Genomic DNA, 18,756 nt, shown 5'->3' on the forward strand with positions numbered 1-18,756 from the left:
AGTGGTCCAAAAAGCAGACCAGATGCTGAATTGCATTAGTAAAGGACCAAAGAATTATCCATTATGGGACATAGAATATTTGTTCAGTTTAACCAGTAACTGCATGTTTTGCTGGATTGTTTAGGTATGGTATTTTATTCCATCTCGGATGTTACTGATAAGTTGCTTGCCACCTCTGGAAGCCTTGTCCCTACTCTCCAAGAAAACTTTTGGACTAGCAGCATCCAGCTGGAGCATACAGATCCTATGAGTGAAGTTGTGGCAGATCTCAGCCCTTCAGCAATGGCAGCATTTGACTTAGCTTGTACTCAGTGCCACCAGTGGAAAACCTGCAAACAGCTGTTGGAAACAGCAGAGAGACGATTACATAATAGCTTTGAAACAAGGGGTAGGTTTTCCCTTTCTCTATTCAGTTGTGTGGGATTGGGGAAAAATGCTTGTATGCTCTATCTAGTTTTAAAATAACTATAATTCATAGTAACGATGGAGTTCTAAAGAAAGAACATGATTTATGTAAGCTTATCACTCTGTCATGTATGTTTTCCATCCTCAACCCCTGCTTTCCCTCCCTTGTCCAATGTTGCTTTTAGGCCGCAGACTTGACTTCATTCTACTTCACTCTGATGGCATAAGGGGTTTCCCAGCAGTTCTTCAACAAATAAATAAAATTCTCAACTATCCTTGTATGTCGCAAGGACAATCCAAATCAGGTAAGTGTTTTCCCTTCTGCGTGTTTTGAGGTTTTGGTTTTTGTTGTATTGGTTGCTAGTTTTTCCGGGGCTAGGGAGTACATGTGCAGATTTTATGCTGCTTCTGAAATTTCTTTTGTATGCTAAATTGGTATCTATTCCCTTTGTATTGTGGCAGAGTATCTGTTTAATGTATCAGCAACTTTTTTGGGTGTACTGAAAATCCATAAACTGGGTTTGGCCTTTACCACAATGGATAAGTAAATATAGCTAAGTAGTTGCTCATTAAACAGAGTCTTCCAAAGATATCCATAAAGCACCATGGAAAAATATAGCTTGCCATAGAATAGCTTGAGATGCGGAAGCCATTGGGAACTGCTTCTAAAAGAGCTTAATATAAATGATTAAATTTGATGTTTGATTTTTAAAACTTGAAATGACAAAATTTATCAAATCTTCTCATGTTTTTCTCTTTGGCACAGGCATGCACTAAAACTTTCAGAAGCACATACATGCATCTCTCTGCAAATTAGGTTGACTGTTGCATGAGTAGTTTTGGGTGCACATATACATACATACATCGATCTTTTTGAAAATCTAGTCCAGCATACAAGATGTGAAAAACTGACTTGAGCTGGGCATGTGGCTAGGGAAGAGAGGGCTGGAAGCAGCAGGCTCCTTCCCCAGAGAGGGAACCAGAGAGCACCAGCTTTTCAGGAGGGAAGGCAGAGCTGAAGACTAGAACAGCTTCTTTCATTGAAGGGTAATGGGAACCAGAGAGCAGAAGGGCTGGAGTTTGATTGGAGGGGATGGGGAGCCAGGAAGCAAGGGGGATTGAGTTTCTACTCCCCTTCCTAAGGGTATGTCTACAAAGCTGAGTAAGCCCAGGGTTTGAACTCGGGCTCAAGCCTCTAACCTCCTTTCTGTCTGCACACAAATCACACTAATCCAGGGCTTGGATCAGGGGCCCCACAAGGGTGGAGGGCTCAATCCAAGGAGTCTGCCAAAAGTATTCCACAATCTCATGTCCTCTGGACAATCAAGTTTGTCCTCTGGACAATCAAGTTTGGTGTGCAGTCAAGTGTTTCCACACTGCACCATGAACAAAGGGCTAGAGTGGCCACATTTTGGAGGGTGCTAGGAAATCTGGGATATGGGTGCTTGGACTCGGGCCCACATAATGCATGTGCTGGAGCCCGAGGCTGGGACAACAATTCCTAACCTGGGGTTACAAATGAGTGTAGACGCTCAAGCCCTATGTTAACAAACCCGGGATCTGTTAACTCATATTCTACTAGCCTGGGGCTTACATTGCAGTGTAGACATACCCTAAAAGGGCAGATGGGAGCAGAATGAATAGTCTGTGGGATGGTCATTGGGGAGGCAGAGAGACATTAAACATGGAAAAGAAGTTTAAGAACACAATGCAGAGAAATAAAGATTTGGGTGCAGGGAGGAGGAGAGAAGAAATACAGGCAACAGACATGCAAATAATATCTTGGGGATAGGGAGAGAAGAATGCACTCTAGCAGGAGAGGAATTAAGCCAAGGATGGAAAGTTGACTGACGATACAATTAAATACAATACAGAATTGTCAACCCTTTAAACTACAGTGCCTCTGGCTTTGGGAGGGCATGATAGCACAGGTATTTTTATCTTGGCTTTTTACACTTCCTTCTCTGGCCTCTTAATTCCCACTAGAAAATTTAGCTCTGCCAGCTACATCATCTCTATGGCTTACCCAAGTGTGCTGATTTTGAATTGGTTAACTAGAAGTGTAAAGCTTCTCCTCTTTCTGTGGGTCTTTTAATTCCACAAGACTTAGTGGCCACTATTAACTATCATTATTGTTGATCTTTGTTTCTCAACAGAGGTCTCAGATGAAAAAATAAGTAATCAGTTTCGATGCAATATTGTGGACCTTCTGCAGATGTGCTACCCAACTCTGACTGAGGACTGTATTGCTAATCACATTGCTTTATCGCAGCACCTAGATCAAGTCCTGCAAACACTGACGGATGTTGAAGATTCTCCAGGTGAATTTCATGGGTTCTCTTAGCATTAAAGACTCATGCAACCATCTTTGTGCTTGTTTAAAAAAACATACAAACAAATCTCTCTAAAACAGATGTAAAGAGATACAGCCTAGTAGTTTAGTTCCTGAATTTAGACAATATAAAAATAAGTTTTTAAAAACCTAGTATTGGTAGCAATGCTGTTGTGAATTTTCTTACATAGATTCATAGATATTAAGGTCAGAAGGGACCATTATGATCATGTAGTCTGACCTCCTGCACAACGCAGGCCACAGAATCTCACCCCCACCCACTCCTGCAATAAACCTCTCACCTATGTCTGAGCTATTGAAATCCTCAAATGTACATGTACATGTAAATGCAAACACTCTTTTGGGGATTTAAACTCCCCTCCCTCTCCCCCTCCCCCCCAAGCATTTGTAATACAAACCTTGCAACAGTTAGCTGTTGCACCAAAATGAGAAGCTCACCAGTAGCAAAAGTTAAACTGATTAGGCTCTATTTGTTCAAGCAGAGAGAGAAGCAAAATGTCAATGATGAAAAGTAAATTCATTTTTTTAAATGTTCAGTTTTAATAAGCTGAGATAAAAATACAAAAAGAAATTTTGTTTTAAAAACAGATATGACTTTTAATCTCCCAGTGTCTGCTTAGATGAAAACAAAACACTTGGGTGTTAAATGATAGTTAAACAAATGGTAGTTCTGCTTCTCCTGTTTTTTCCCTTTGTATTTGGTTGTTGCTGCCCAGTAAGGTGAGAGTAAACAAGAGTATCCATCAGGAAAACTTTGGTGTCAGTGGTTCATTGGTCAAACTATGTATCAGCTGATCGTTGTTCCTAGGAATAACTGATCCAGTGTTGGAACAATTGCTGCCTAGTCTCCAAGTTCTTAATTTGTAGCCGTGACATTTTTCACCCATCAGACTTCTAAAGAGCTTTAATAAAAGGGTTGGAAATCTGTATGCCATCTTGATTCACAGAAAGCTAGGAGAACTGTAAGTGCTCTTTGAATGTCATGCTTCAGGACTTAAGAGTTGGCCACCAGCTGAGTTTAGGAAGAAATCTATATCCTTTCCCACCACTAATGCAGTATTGCACAATAGATGCATTTTGTGGGGTTTACGCTTTCCTCTGCTGCTCAGTCAAGATGCCAGAGTAGATGGGGCTGTTGGCCTGTTCCAGTATAGTAATTCCTGTTAACTTCCATTGAAAGTAATCTCTAAATTGAGGGACGCACTTGCTAGGGTAGAAGAAGTCCCAGCACACCTGTATTTTTAAGCATTTCAGTTCTAATCAAATTTTGTTTTTACTAGACTCCAAAGGGAGCCTGATCACCAGCTTGGTAGAACAGGCATCTCTGAAGCCTACAGAGTTGGAGGCACATCCGGTTCGTAATCAAATCCAACTTCTGCTGAAAACCCTGGACCAACACATTCAGACCATGCCAGTGAGCAGCGTGCAGACGGACTGTGTGAAGAGCTTCTTTGATTATATTAACACGCTGGCTGCTGTTGTGCTACGGAGCCTGAATACAGAGCTAGGTGACGTGTCTATTGAGAAGCCTGTCACAAGGAGGGTGACGTTATCTAACTCTTAGAGTATGATTCCATTCTGGAAAACAACTATATGGGAGTCTTTCCGTTTTCTTTGGTGGGTAGCAAGGGCATTGAAGATAATGGGGCTGTGTAGATGTAACTGGGCAGAACGTTCTCATAGAATCACTTAGTGGTAGTGCCCCGTGAGCCAGAAGAGCCCTAGCCTGAGTATATTGTGCTGGCGGTTAGGAGAAAAAACCAAGCCAGTTTAATCTGGAGTCACTGGGCTGCTCTAATGTGGAACTCCACAAATCTGGTTTAAGAGTTGCTTCCCAATAAACTGCCTTCTAAAGTTACATCCCTCGGTGAGGTAGAGGAAAAAGGAAGATGACAGAACCTTTTTCAGACTTTCACTTTATCAGGACCTGTCACTGTCACAGTTGCCAACTTTTACGTGGTAAATAAGCATCCTGACTTTCACAATAAGCCAATAATCAAGCTAATCCCATTTCAAAACAAGCCAATCCCTAAGAACCCCAACACTCTGTGATTAGAACCCCCTGGCATGCAGTATGGGACTGTGATGGGCCCGCTGTGCACCCCTGACTCTCTCCCTCCCTTGCCCCTGCTTGCCGGGAGCCGATCAAAAAAAAAAAAAAAAAAAAAAGCTACAAGCCAAATAAGCAACAAGCTAGAATCCAAAAACTAGCCAACAAGCAACTCATAAGCCAATCAAGCCAAAAACAAGTCCAATTTCTGCGTGGTTTTTTTTTTTTTTTTTCATGGGTTTGGCATGTCTGGTTACTGTATGTGTGGAAGGTACTTGTGCCCCACTGTAACACAACCTCTCATTGACTTCCAGTTTCCATAACTGGAGAAATGTGAGGTAATAGTCCAGTGGTGCTCCATGTTTTCCTGCTGCTTTAGGAGGTGGAAGAATAGTTTAGAAGGGGTGTATCTGGGTACCTCTGCACTACAGAGCCTATACTGGCATAGCCCCCTAGTGTTGACTCAGCCATAGGTGTGCACCAACAGTTCTTTTTGTCAGTATAGGAACACCATCTCCCTGAACCACATTGTCTATGTTGCCAGAAGCTCTCTTCTATCGGTAAAGTTGTGTCTGCACTGGGGTTTTTTGTTGGTGTAGTTATGTTTGTTAAGGGTGTGTTTTTTTTTTCACATTGCTGGCCAATGAAACTCTGCTGACATAATTAAAAAAATTCCCCAACAGCATTACTACTAATGCTAGGTTTTAAGTTGTGGGACGAGTACAAGTAAGAAGCTTTACACAGCTACCCTCTGCGTTTCAATGAAATTATCCCAAGAGCACCAGAAATTCTTACTTCAAGGCAAGCAAAACAAAAAATAGGCTGAGAAAATAAATTTAACCTGTGTCTAGAGAATTCTAATAAAGCAGATCACTATAGTAGTGCATGTGTTGTGACTCTGACAATCTCCTGCTGCAACTTGATTTATGCTGGAAATGGCCCACCTTGATTATCATGCACATTGTAGGGAGAGTGATCACTTTGGATAAGCTATTACCAGCAGGAGAGTGGGGTGGGAGGAGGTATTGTTTCATGGTCTCTGTGTATATAATGTCTTCTGCAGTTTCCACAGTATGCATCCGATGAAGTGAGCTGTAGCTCACGAAAGCTTATGCTCAAATAAATTGGTTAGTCTCTAAGGTGCCACAAGTACTCCTTTTCTTTTTCCCTGTAGTGTTTTTCATGCTGAAGCAGATTTGCTCTGCCATTTGCAGCCAGGTCTTACTCAGATGTCAGAAGCTCTCCATCAGGCACTACGCTGGTTCTTGCAATGCCTCCTCCAAATTGTGCAAAAGATTGTGGGGCACATCAGTCAGAGCAATTAGGTCTTTGGGTTCCCAAATTGCTTCATTGCTGGCCCTCGTGCCTTGGTGATTATGAGTATCTGGGCTTCAGAGGCCTAGTGTACAGATTAGCTGACTAGAACTCAGTCTGTGTAATACATTAATTTAGTGTTTTGTTTTGTTTTTTAAATGTGTCTCTCTTATGTTTGTAGATCAAACTGCAGAGGTGAAGGTGGGGAACCCTTTCATACTGCTACAGCAGAGCCCATCTCACTTGCTCTCTCTGCTCTTGTTTGAGAGACAAGTTCCTCCTGACAGGTTGGTGTTTTTCATGAATACTTAACTGATGAATTTAGTGCTCGTGAACTGGGCAGCACTGTAAGTCCTCTATGACTAGAACAGCTGCAGAGCAGACTTCTGCTAGATCTGAGGAAAGCGTTAGTCCCTGGCTTCTCTAATGAGATGGCCAGAGAGGATCGCAATTTGTGAAACTTAACGATTTTGTGATCTAGACAACTACTGGCCATTTGGAAGTGAACTGAGAGCACCAGGGATTTGTGGTTTTTAAATCGAAACTGTCTGACTTCTGGGCACAGTGGTCACACATCTTATACATGTAACAAAATAAAATAGTTTCCCAAGATCACTTTTGAGAACTTCTGGGCATGGATCTTACACTGGCAGGCAAGTAGATTGGATTATCTAATGCACGTTTTCCATCTCTAAATTCTGTATTGGGCTGGTACTGAAAGTGTGCGACTAGATAACTGAAGCAGGTGTTAAATGAGACAATATTTGATAATACTTTATAAGCTGTTCAGTGTCGCTATGTACTGAGGACCAAACTGAAGGGTCTTTCATGGTATTGCCCTGAGCCATGTATATCAGACAAGGGACTTATTGCATGAAATTTTAGGGTGAAGTTCTCTTAGCTGCTAGAGCCATGGCTAGTGCAGCTGTTGGAGCAGCAGGTGTTTACTGTATATTTTACATTTTTAACCATTTGGAGATATTTGCACAAAGGGTAATAAACTTAACAAAGTTGTATATTTATGTTTGGATTTTACTAAGTCTGTTTCAGAAGACAACCAATCCCAGAGCAGTCCACCAGTAATAGCTTATGGTAAATGGTCATTACATTTTTGAGTTCTATGCCACGCATCTTCCCAGAATCACTTGCCCACTTACATAAATTCCCACTGTTTCCTCCAAGAAACATCCTAAACACACAGCTGGTCCATGAAGCATTTAAGCTTTAAAACTCGCTCCTCCTCTGTTCATATTTTGTTATGTACTCTTTATCTTTGCTGCTATTTCCAAATTCTGTAACTCTACAGTGCAGGCATCTGTTATACCTTTGGCACTGCCCTGCTGCTGAGCAGTGCCCTGTACACTTTCACACTATTTAAGTGATTAAAGTGGCGGATTTAGAGTTAGTGGGGCCCTGTGCTCAGCTTAATTTTTGGGGCTCCTCCTTGGGACCCAGCCAAGAAAATGAATCTTCTCTCTTATCTCCCCACTCCGCTCCCTCCCGTTTTTCATTCTTTTTTTTCTTCCATCTCCTCCTATAAGTAATAGGAAGAAAATAAAAATAAAGTGAGGTACCTTGATTGTTTTTGTAGTCTAACTTATTTTTTCACAGACCACTTGAAAATAGCTGAGGATCTCAGCAGACCACTTAATGATTTTTCCAAATATTGTTTGTACCGTTATCCAAAGCGCTTTACAACAGTTAGCTAAGAGTGCTTTGTAAAAAACCATTGGGCTGTGGGGTCTGGCTGGGATTTAGGGTGTGAGTGGGGGCTTAGGGCTGGGGGTGCAGGTCTGGGAGGAAGTTAGCATACAGCAGCAGGCTGGGAGGTTGGGATGCAGGGTCTGCATCTGCGCTGCCCCGATTCCGCCCTCTTCCCCAAGTTCCCGGCCCCGCCTCTTCTCCGCCTCCTCCTATGAGCATGCTGCAGCCTCGCTCTTCCCCCTCCCTCCCGGAGCGACCTGAGCACCAGCAAACAGCTGTTTGGTGGCGGGGGAAGCACTGGGAGGGAGGGGCGGGAACGTGGCATGCTTGGGGGAAGAGGTGGGGAAGAGTCGGGGGAGTGGGGAGCTTGGCTGTCGGTGGGTGCAGGTGGAGCCTGCAGCAGGAGCCGGCAGGACCAAGCTTCTGCCCCCACAGCTGCCTGGCCCTGGGGCCCCCTGTTGCTGGGGGGCACCCTGTGTTTTACTGTAAATCTGCCTCTGAGTGATTACTAAGAATTGGAGTGAATCATATTACCAGAAAGCCCTCTTGTTGTAGGCCCTACGTTGGGCCTTTATCAAAGAGAGTTGATATTCTGTGCTTAGCAAGTTTCTGTAGTCTGGCTAAATTACATATTCCATCCCATTCGTTTCCTGGCAGACCCCATTAATTGAGCTGTAATGAGATCGCAGTACATTTGTTCTAGGTAGGTAGTCACTGGGTCCTGACCTCCGCAGACTGGCCAGGATGGCAGTGCTGCAGCTGCTAGAGCTGGGAACTTCGCTTTGTTCTCAAATTCCTCCTCTCTCCCCTTCCCCCCCCCCCCTTGGAATGGAATCCACTAGCTCCAGAAAGGCTGTGCCCAGCACTTTGGTGTGGGGGAGGCTGATATGACTCTGTCAGCAGGATCCTAGGGGATCCTTCTCAGTCTCCCTCCAAAAACAGAGGAATAAATGCAGGGTTTAGTTACAGGGTGGGATGGATTGTCAGGCTATTCATTTTAATGGCTTTATCTGCAGGAAACTTACAGTTCACAGAAATATAGGCAATGGAAAGGAGCTGAGGAAATGGATAGTATGGGCCCACCTGCTTCTTAATTATACTCCCTGTTTGATGTCCTAGAGAGAGGTGGAAAACACCCCAGCGTCTCCATTGTCACCCTTTACTGGGGGACGTTCCTTCCTTACTCCAAATTTGGAGCGAAATATACTGTTATAAGGTTATACATAGGATTAGGTGCATAATCCTGGTGATTCTCATTCACACGCAGCTGTTGCAAAGGATATTAAGCCTGACTTGGGAGTGCCTTTTTTTTTTTAATTAATAAGGTAGATGCTCACTTTCAGGCCATGTTGCCTATTGGTAAGAGCAGAGAAATAGCTGCTGGGACTCTTCAGAGCTCTGCTGCTTGAATCTAAGTGATGTTCGGCAATACACAACCTCTGTGTGTCATTTTCCCCTGTTAAAGAGGATAGTACATACCTCGGAGGACTGTTAATGTTTGTAATACTTCTTGAGATCCTGTGTAAGTGCAAGATAATATGCACGTGCACCTGCTAAATTGGTGCTGTTTTCACTCCTCCAGGCTCTCTTCACTGTTGGCAAAAGAAGAGTTGAACTTAAATGTGCAGCAAGTTATCATTAACTGTTGTTGTGAGCCACTGTCCTTGTGCAGTGCCAGGCAAAGCAGCCAGACCAGGTCTCTTTTGACTAACATCAGCAGCCTAGCACATCTTCATGCCTACCATTGTTTGCCAGATGTTGAGATACCTATCCACAATCCAGCTATGGACTCTGAGGAGGATTCTACTCAGCCGTCTTCCTCCCTGGCTGACTTGAACCAGCACTCACTCACTGCCTCTTCCCTGGCCTTCCTGAAGTGTCAGTCAAAGCTAATGGCCACTGTGGCATGTCTCTGTGCATCCAAGATACAGAAGGTCCCCAAACCAAGCCTGTCATGGATGGAATTTCGGGGCAAGAGGGAGGTCCCCTTGGGCCTGGAGCAGATTTCCAAAGAGTGTGAGACATTACTGAAGGAGTTCTTGATACTGGAGAATTTTCTTCTCACCATGTCTGAGCCACTTCAGGATCCCCAGGAGGAGGGTAGTGGTTTGGTTAGTGGCCTCTGTGGCAAACCGTACATGTCGCTTGTCCTCTTGGGCTTGCATTCTGCCATGGCTGTCGAGGTATTAATGGAAGTCTTTGAGCAAGCGCTCGCTGCAAAGGACTGGCCCAGAGCCCTGACGGTCTTGGACCTGTACAGTCAGGATATGGAGGAGCTGACCAGCGTGAGGGATGCTGTGCTGAGCTGTGCAACTGCTGACGGTAAAGGGAATAAGTTTTCTTTATAGTGTACGATCTCAGATAGGGATTGGAAATTGGGGACTGATCTGGTGATCTGTGGGCAGATTCAAAGAATGGAAATTCTTTTCTCTCCTCTCCCTGTTTCCCCAAAGCATAGAAGCTGGGCTTCATGCTAGTAGCTTTTCTTTTCACAGATAAGGATGGTTGGCAGTATCTGTTCCCAGTGAAGGATGCAATGTTGAGAAGTAGATTGGCCCTGCACTGCGTGGACAGGTGGCCCCTTGAGGCTTGTCTGGAAATCCTAGCTTACTGCATCTGTGATCCTGGCATAACTGAAGAACTGAAGTCTGATCTGCAGAGCAAAACAGGAGAACTGCAGGTTTATCAAAAGGTACAAAAGCCATTTTATTAAGTAACTAGGTATGGAGTATATTTGCCTAAATACTTCTTTAACCCTTGGTTCTCTTTGGCACATAAAACATCCTCCCCAAGCCCTTATCCAAAATTTAAATCTCGTCCACATTCTGAAAGTGCTGAAATGTCAGGTTAACTCTCTCCTTCCCTCATCCATAATTTTTCCTTTCCAGTTGCCTCTGTACTTTTCTTCCAGAGAAGACTGGAGACAAAAGCGCAAAAAAATCCAAAGAACTTGAGTCCATTCTTTCAGGGTCTCTTTTTCCTCCAACCTGCACAGAGGCAGCAATCACTGGAAACTTTCCAAGAGAACTTATTCTTGTTTGAATTTTCAACCCCAGTTTTACAAGCCTAAGTAGTTGAGGAATCCAGATTCTTGCCTGCTTATCCAGTAGGTTTGGCCTATTCATAGCATAACTGGTGCTGCGTTGTCTCTTGGAACTCTATCAGCAATCTCTTCAGACAGATATATGTTAATGGGTTTAGGCCTCTGTGATAGAATCTTTTCATCTAGTCCTCTTGAAATTGAAGTGCATCACCTAGGATTCCCAGACCCTTTCTATTATGATAAATGTAGTTTCCTGGCTTGGGCTAACTCCTGATGCAACCAGTTCAGCTATCTGCCTGGGCCTGGTGATGGGTCTGAAGAAATATTGTTCAATACAATCATTCATAGAAACTAACATTTTATTTTATTAGATTTTGAATTTGCAAGATGTCCCAACGTGGAATGACTGGCAAGACCTGAAAGAAGCCTGCATTGATGATCCCCAGGCCATCATGAGTGTTATTCTGGAGGCAAAGGTATGGCATCTTACATGGCTTTTGTGTTTAAAAATTAGAAAATGGTGGCACTACTACATTTTGTTAAGCAATGTTTATAGATGCTTGTTTCAACAGAGTTCACAGGGCAAGAAAAAAACCTCTTAATAAATTGTGTATTGCAGAAGCTAATAGGAATCCTTGTTTAATGTCAGGATTTAAATGAAAACCAAGCACCCCCATAGTTTTGTCCTAATTTTATTCCCATACATAACCCATTTCTTCCATTCTACCTCAGTAATCCGACAAGGAGTGACTCTCTTAGGTGACCTGTATGTAACTAACATGCTGTCCTTACCAAAGAGAGGCAAAGCTAGGTGAGTTTTTCTAAATGCTTGGAAGAATAAGCAGCATGCAGTGAGTGTCCAACCCTGGAGTTGTAACTATTTCTTGCTGGTGGAAAGAGTACTGTAAGTCTACTGAGCTGACCTTGAAATGTTAATCAGAGCATGGGCAAGAATAGCCATAATGAAGGGAGTTGTTGTTTGCCTTCCTTCTCCTTAGGATTATGAGTTGTGTGAAGAATGGGGTCACTTATACCCTGTCCCAAAAGAACACTTGATCAGTCTTCACCAGGAGCACCTCCTGCACTTGCTGGAAATGGGAGACACTGAAAAGGCTTTGCAGGTAACCAGAGGGCTGTTTTTGCCTTGCTATCTTCAAAGGGTAGGTTGCTGGTAAACAAGGGTACGCAAATGCTGCTATTGCAGCCCTAAGTTAGGTTACTTGCTGGAAGCCTTGGCTGCATAAATGTAGATTGCAGCTGAACTCATTGTTACAAAGAGTCAACCTGTACAGACGACAGGTCTCAACACGCAATACTGCCAGGCCACTTTGATCAAAGTGGAATGTTGTCTGCAGAGACCTTTAGTCTTGTCCTCTACACTGAGGTTTAGACAACTTTCACACATTGTGGACCAACAGTATTGCCAAGCCCAAGCATTCGAAAAACATGACAGACCACAAACATTTTTAAACTAATCTCGTGAATCATGACACTTCAAAAGTAACACATTTTAGGTTCTTATTTGCTAGATAGTTAGGTTTCAAGTCTTTAGGGGTCATCTTTTCTGTCTCTTCTCTTTAACCACGAGGGCAACAATTTTTTTTTTTCCTAAATGAAAGCTAAGATTCTGAAGTTGGGGCTTCAAGAAAAACACTAAATACCATAAGACTTGTCTACATGGGGCACATTTGGTCCCTATGCTGCATTTTGGCAACTCGTTTTAAAGAACACTTTTGATGGCCACTAGGGCTTGGCCTACACTACAGAGTTAGGTCCATGTAAGGCAGCTTATGTCAACCTACTTTATGTTCGAGTACGTGGGCAGAAGCAAGGCTGTAGTATGTAAGTGCCCTACTACACAGACATTAAAAACTCCACCTCCACGAGAGGCGTCAGTGTAGTCAGGGTGACACAGTGTCTGTGTAGACACTGTTTAACTTGTATTGGCTGTTGGCTGTCATTCTTGACAATTTCACAGCTACAGTTTGGAGCTATGAAATTGACGAGGAAGCTGGGCAGTCATCCCAGGGCGGGTGTGGGGCTCCAGCTAGAGCCTGGTTGCCCCCCGGGTTTCCTGCTACCAGCCGAGCTGCATGTGCCCTGCTCCCCACTATAAGCTCGGAGCTGCTTGGACTCTGGGTGCGTAGCTCCCTGTTGGGAGCCCAGGGGACAAAGCCGGGCTTCCAGCGATGGGGAGCCAAGAGCCCAGGTTCTCAGCCGCCCCCCCCCCCCTTAATCTGTGGAAGCGCTCCTGGTAAGTATACACGCCACCAACAGAAGGAGGGTAGTGTGGACATGAAATGCTGCAGTGATTACTGCAGTGATTCTAAGTCGACTTAACATACATTGACTTAAGTTTCTAGTGCAGACATGCCCTAGGTCCTAGCAAAACCTTCTTCTTTTGCTAGTGTTCTGGTTCGTGTGTGTGTGTGTGTGTGTTAGTTAATAAAGCAAGCTTCTTTTAAAGGATACTATGAGGCCCAGATTTTAAGTTCTATGGGGAAAAAAGGATTTTGCAAAATCTTAATAACAAAAACGTTTTCATGGCTTTTTTTAATGAATATGTGTGGTTTCTTGGTTTGGATTCAACGTTAGAAACTATAATGGAACATTCTTGTGCTGCTAGTGCAGAAGAACCAGGAAGTGGAACTGACCAATCTGGTTTCATTGCTGCCTTGACTTAATGAAGTGTGAAAGCAAAATTCTTTTGGGTTGAATAATCATGGGAGTGTTGTTTTCGTAACACACAGAGAGAGTGAAATTAAGTGTCCTCTTACAGAGAACTTTAGAGTCCTTACATATTAACAAAAGGGTCTTCTTGATGATTCAGTATTTGACTCTTTATTCTTGGTCTTCTATATTTCACTTCCTGTTCATTTAATTTAACTTGCAATACATCTATTTATTTTTAATTGTTAGGAACCTGTCCTTGATCATAGATCATTAAGTTGGGGGCAGTTAGGCAGTGCAGTGATATGCACATAGAGGTGACTAAAACACCGTCATGTACTTTAAGAGGTTGTTGCAGTTTAGATAAAATGCCTGAAAGACTAGTGTAGGGGGAAGTAGCATGTTCCATCCAAGGTAAATGGACTAGCTGAGCTAAGGGGCCTTTCCCTGCCATGTAATCAGGATCGTCTGCATATTTTTCTCTTGGCTTTTGTAGCTTTTAGAAAGAATAGAAGACTCTGATATGCGCCTTGTGATAAGCGAACAGTCTCTTGACAAGCATCCCAGCTTGGCAGCCTCTCACTTCCTAGCCAATTATCTCACTACCCACTTCTACAAGTACCTGACAGCTACACGCCATAACGAAATCCAGGCTCTCTACATGGGATCAAAGGTGAGCAAAGCCATAGAATCCCAGCTGCTTCACTACATTCTGCATTTACAGTAATACATACTAATTCTACAAGCACTCGGCGGTAGACCTGAGAGGAGAATTCTGCAGTACCAGTGGGAGACCCAGGTACCAATTCTCAGTATTTATCTGAACCAAGTGTATAAACTGGAGGTGAGAGGAGAAGGAGGCCAAAATTGTATACGCTGAATTTTGGGGCTTTTGGGGCTTCCAGGATCATCAGAGCAGCCTTGGGACTCTATGGGCTATTGAAAGCAGAGAATAGTCAGCACAGGATGGGAAGGGGGATTCGACAGGAAGGGGGATTCCACAGGATTGGAAAAAGGGCAAATATAGTGCCCATCTATAAAAAGGGAAATAAGGAGGACCAGGGGAATTTCAGACCAGTCAGTTTAACTTCAGTACTCGGAAAGATAATGGAGCAAATAATTAAGCAATCAATTTGCAAACACCCAGAAGATAATAAGGTGATAAGTAACAGTCAGCATGGAATTGACAAGAACAAATCATGTCAAACCAATCTAGTAGCTCTCTTTGACAGAGTAACCAGCCTTGTGGATAGGGAGGAAGCAGTAGATGTGGTATATCTTGACTTTAGTAAGGCTTTTGATACTGTCTCGCATGCCTTTCTCATAAACAAACTAGGGAAATACAGCCTAGATGGAGCTACTATAGGGTGGATAAATAAGTGGTTGGAAAACCATTCCCAGAGAGTAGTTATCAGTGGTTCACAGTCAAGCTGGAAGGGCATATCAAGTGGGGTCCCACAGGGATCAATTCTGGTCTGCTTCTGTTCCATATCTTCATCAGTGATTTAGATAATGGCATAGAGAGTACACTTAAAAAGGTTTACAGACAAAACCAAGTGTGTATATGGGGGGGAGGGTGGGGGGTTTGCAAGTGCTTTGGAGGATAGGATTAAAATTCAAAATGATCTGGACAAACTGGAGAAATGGTCTGAAGTAAATAGGATGAAATTCAATAAGGACAAATGCAGAGTACTTCACTTAGGAAGGAACCAGGGTGGATTTGATTTAAATCACTAGTCAGGAAGACTCGATTTAAGCATAGATTTCTACATAAAAGTGCATTCTTGTTGGTTCTTATAACCTTAATACATATTCTTCACAACTCAGAGATAGATGTAGGTTTCATTTTTAGAAGGTACACACTATACATTTTTAAGTGATTTATTTTGAAAACTTTTCAGATTAGATTTACAGCTATATCAGAAAATGAATGATTGTTTGGTTATTTTATTTACCAAAGGTAATTGAAGCAGATATTTATGAAGTCGTTGGGAGGTGAACTATCTTCAATTCAACAGGTTAATCATAATATTTGGAGGATTTTCTTGCCATGCTGTATTAGGAGGAGACCATCACCAGACTGACATTTAAATTGTTTTATTTAACTAAAACAACAATGTTATGTATTCTGGATTTTTTTCTTCAACAGCAAATGTATAATAATTTAACAAAACAAGAATATGAATATTTAAATTTAGTTAAACATTCAAGTTTTTTAAAATCAGGTTTGTTTTCGTTAAAATTGTTTTTAACTAAAATAGTTAAATGAAATAGTCTCTTTAATTTTTTGTTTTTTAAATATGTCAGCCAGGTCAACATGAGAAACTTAAAATATTGGCTTCTGCAGCTAACTCAATTGTCTTTACCTTAATTTTCCTCTTTGTTCATAATCTGGAAAAGAAAAACAAGCTTTCCTGCTTTTTCAGGTCCCAAATGATTTCTCAATTTGGAATGAATTAGTCCAAAGGAAGAAAATATTCTTTCTACACTGGCAGAAAAAGCTACTCCTCTTAAAAGTGAGATTATCACGTCAACGGTCCCAGAATCCAAGTGCTTAAGTGATTTACACCAGTGATTTTTATTAAAACATCATCAGCAAACATATATTTCTTGAATAGTTCACCTTATCTCTGAAGTTTATTGTAGTTGGCATTATGGAGGGATGATTGCTGGATGTCCATGTCCTAGCCAACTCCTCTTCTTCAGCAGTTAAGGTTTGACCCTGGTATCGAGTATTGAGAATATTTGCAAGAAAATGAGCTGGAGATAGTGCTTGTCCCATTCGTTTTTTTTAATGCTTGTAATTTAACTCTGTCATTGCATATTTCTCTTTTTAAGATCTCACTCAGTTCCTTCCAAATTTCAACAGCGTAGCAATAAAACAGCTATTTCCCTGCATTGTGTTCAAGGCTACAGAAACAGGCTTCAGGGTACTCAGCATATGTTCAACATTTCTCTTAAGCCCAACGTTGAGAACTTTGGCTATGACAGTGCCATCTATTTTTTTTTCACGATTTTGTTCACAAACTGTCGTCAGATTAGGCCAGTTCTTGATACAGTGCTCAAAACAGTCCACTGCTGAGTTCCATCGCACATCTTGTGGGAGAGTTAGCTTGGTTCCCCCCACTTTTTTCAGAGCAGCTCTTGCAAAGTGGTTGTTACAGAAGTATTTTGCAATTTCAACAACATTAGCCTTTATTTCTGGAACGCTGAAGTCTTTGGCTAGGAGGTGCATCAAATGAGCACTGCAACCCTATGTTGTTAGCTTGGGACACTCCTCGCTCTCTTCTAAATTTCTTCTCATCTTGGATAAATTTGCAGCATTGTCTGTGACCAAGCTGCGTACTAGACATTTGAATTTTTTTTCAGTGTGTTATAGCTTTTACTGCTACTTGTAAGTATTCTGCTGTGTGTGCATTTCCTGATGTATCAATTGTTTCTGTAAGGAAGATATTCCCTTCTTCTGTTGTGACACAAGCACATACAACAGGATCATTGTGGACATTGCTCCACCCATCAAGACTCAGGTTAACAATTTTACTGTCTAGACCTTTTGCACACTGCTCAATTTCTCTTTCATACACTTTATCCGGCAATTTGTCTGCAACATCTGCTCTGTTGCGTGGACTGTATCCTGGTCTTAATAACTGAACCATGTTAATGAAGTATGGGTTCTCAATCATACGGAAAAAAAAGTTTGTTGCATAAACAAACCAGGTGATTTTTTCATCAATTACCTCTTTTTGTAATCTGCTGGTTCTTATCACAAACTTATCTATGGTTGTTTCTGGATGATGGAGATTTTTTTTCTTTTCTTTTTGCTATAGGTGATACAGTGTGGCTATGTGACCTACATGATGTGACTGAAATACTATAATTGACAGTTAGCTCTGAAACTATAGAAAATGATGGTGATCTTGAAGGTGGATAGTCTTCAGAATCCTGTATATTGAGGATGGATTCTCCTAAACAAAATAAGTCAATTCAGTTATTTATTATTACCATACTGCTCATTTAGTATTACTCATTGCATTCACTGACACTCAGTACTACTTTAAAGGTCAAATTGGAAAAGGAAGATCTGCCTATTTCAGCTATTTATTTTTTATCACAGCTGCATCTAAAATGATTGTACCGCAGGGTAACAACTATATTTTTTGCTCAAACATGAGAATTTAAGAATAGTCCAGAAGGAAGGCAGGCAATCCTTAAGAAAGAAGTATGAAATACAAAAGTTTACCAACCTGAAGATCCTGCATGTTCAGACATGTTCCTTTCATCATCTTCAACGCAGCGTCCTCCTGAGAAAGAACACTTCTCATGATGTTGTTTCATTCGGGCAACCAGGCCTTGCATTTCTTTGTTGCACTGTTTGCATTTTGCATGCATGCCTGTCTTACCCGCAGGTAGAGGAACTTGATTAAAATATTCCCAAACTGGGTCTCTTTTATGGCCTGCTGCCATTATGGGTTTTCCCTTCTAGTGAGAGAATGGTATGGTAGATCTCAAATCAGTGAAGGATACACTCAGAGACCTCAAGACTTCTGGAATATGCTGCTCAAACAGTTTCACTTTTGTTTCTACTGCCTGTCCCTCCCTTCTCACATTTATCTCCAGACTTCTTCTCCTTGTCCAGATCTATTCTGCCCCCAACAATCTTTCTGTTCATTGAACTTTTTGAAACTTTGCACTTTTAGAGAGTGTAAGGGATTGACTCTGTGTACACAAATTTGCAGATGGACAATAGGGTTGAGGTCTGTTATTTCCCACCTCTATATATTTATTTATTTATTTTAAAACATTTTCACTGTTAACAAGCATGTGATCTCTGGAGACACAAATCCACAGTTTGAGAACTGCAAAACTAAGCATCTCTGATGGTATCTTCTAGACTGAGCACTGAGTCCCATTGGATATAGAAAAATTAATCTAAATCTATACAAAAGCCCCTGGAACCCCATAAGATTGGGTCCCTAATAATGAACTATTGGAACTTATTTACAAAACTTTTCATGAATATATTGCCTCATACTATAGAATTAGAATTTATAATCCTTTTTCCATGATAAGATATCTTTGAACTATAATATATATATATAATATATATAAATATAATAATTAAAAAGTATTTTAGATAGGTTTTTTTCCCTCAAAAAGCATTTTATCAAAAAAAATCTGTTTTAAATAAAAAAAATCCATTTTTTTTTAAATTTTATT

The 18,756-nt window shown here is 41.7% G+C and overlaps 1 protein-coding gene across 5 annotated transcripts in view; it reads left to right on the forward strand.

Moving 5' to 3' along the window:
* The window catches only part of ZFYVE26 (zinc finger FYVE-type containing 26), a 70,529-nt gene that overhangs the window by 24,707 nt on the left and 27,066 nt on the right, over nt 1-18,756 (forward strand). For all 5 annotated transcript variants that reach the window (XM_073348397.2, XM_073348400.2, XM_073348398.2 and 2 more), the window contains 10 exons: nt 125-388; nt 591-710; nt 2,562-2,726; nt 4,039-4,266; nt 6,304-6,409; nt 9,409-10,148; nt 10,322-10,518; nt 11,241-11,345; nt 11,868-11,990; nt 14,036-14,212. In XM_073348397.2, coding sequence (XP_073204498.1) covers nt 125-388; nt 591-710; nt 2,562-2,726; nt 4,039-4,266; nt 6,304-6,409; nt 9,409-10,148; nt 10,322-10,518; nt 11,241-11,345; nt 11,868-11,990; nt 14,036-14,212 — 2,225 coding nt within the window. The remainder of the gene's footprint in view (nt 1-124; nt 389-590; nt 711-2,561; nt 2,727-4,038; nt 4,267-6,303; nt 6,410-9,408; nt 10,149-10,321; nt 10,519-11,240; nt 11,346-11,867; nt 11,991-14,035; nt 14,213-18,756) is intronic.

Source organism: Lepidochelys kempii, chromosome 6 (assembly GCF_965140285.1).
Source record: "Lepidochelys kempii isolate rLepKem1 chromosome 6, rLepKem1.hap1, whole genome shotgun sequence".
NCBI classification, from domain to species: domain Eukaryota; kingdom Metazoa; phylum Chordata; order Testudines; family Cheloniidae; genus Lepidochelys; species Lepidochelys kempii.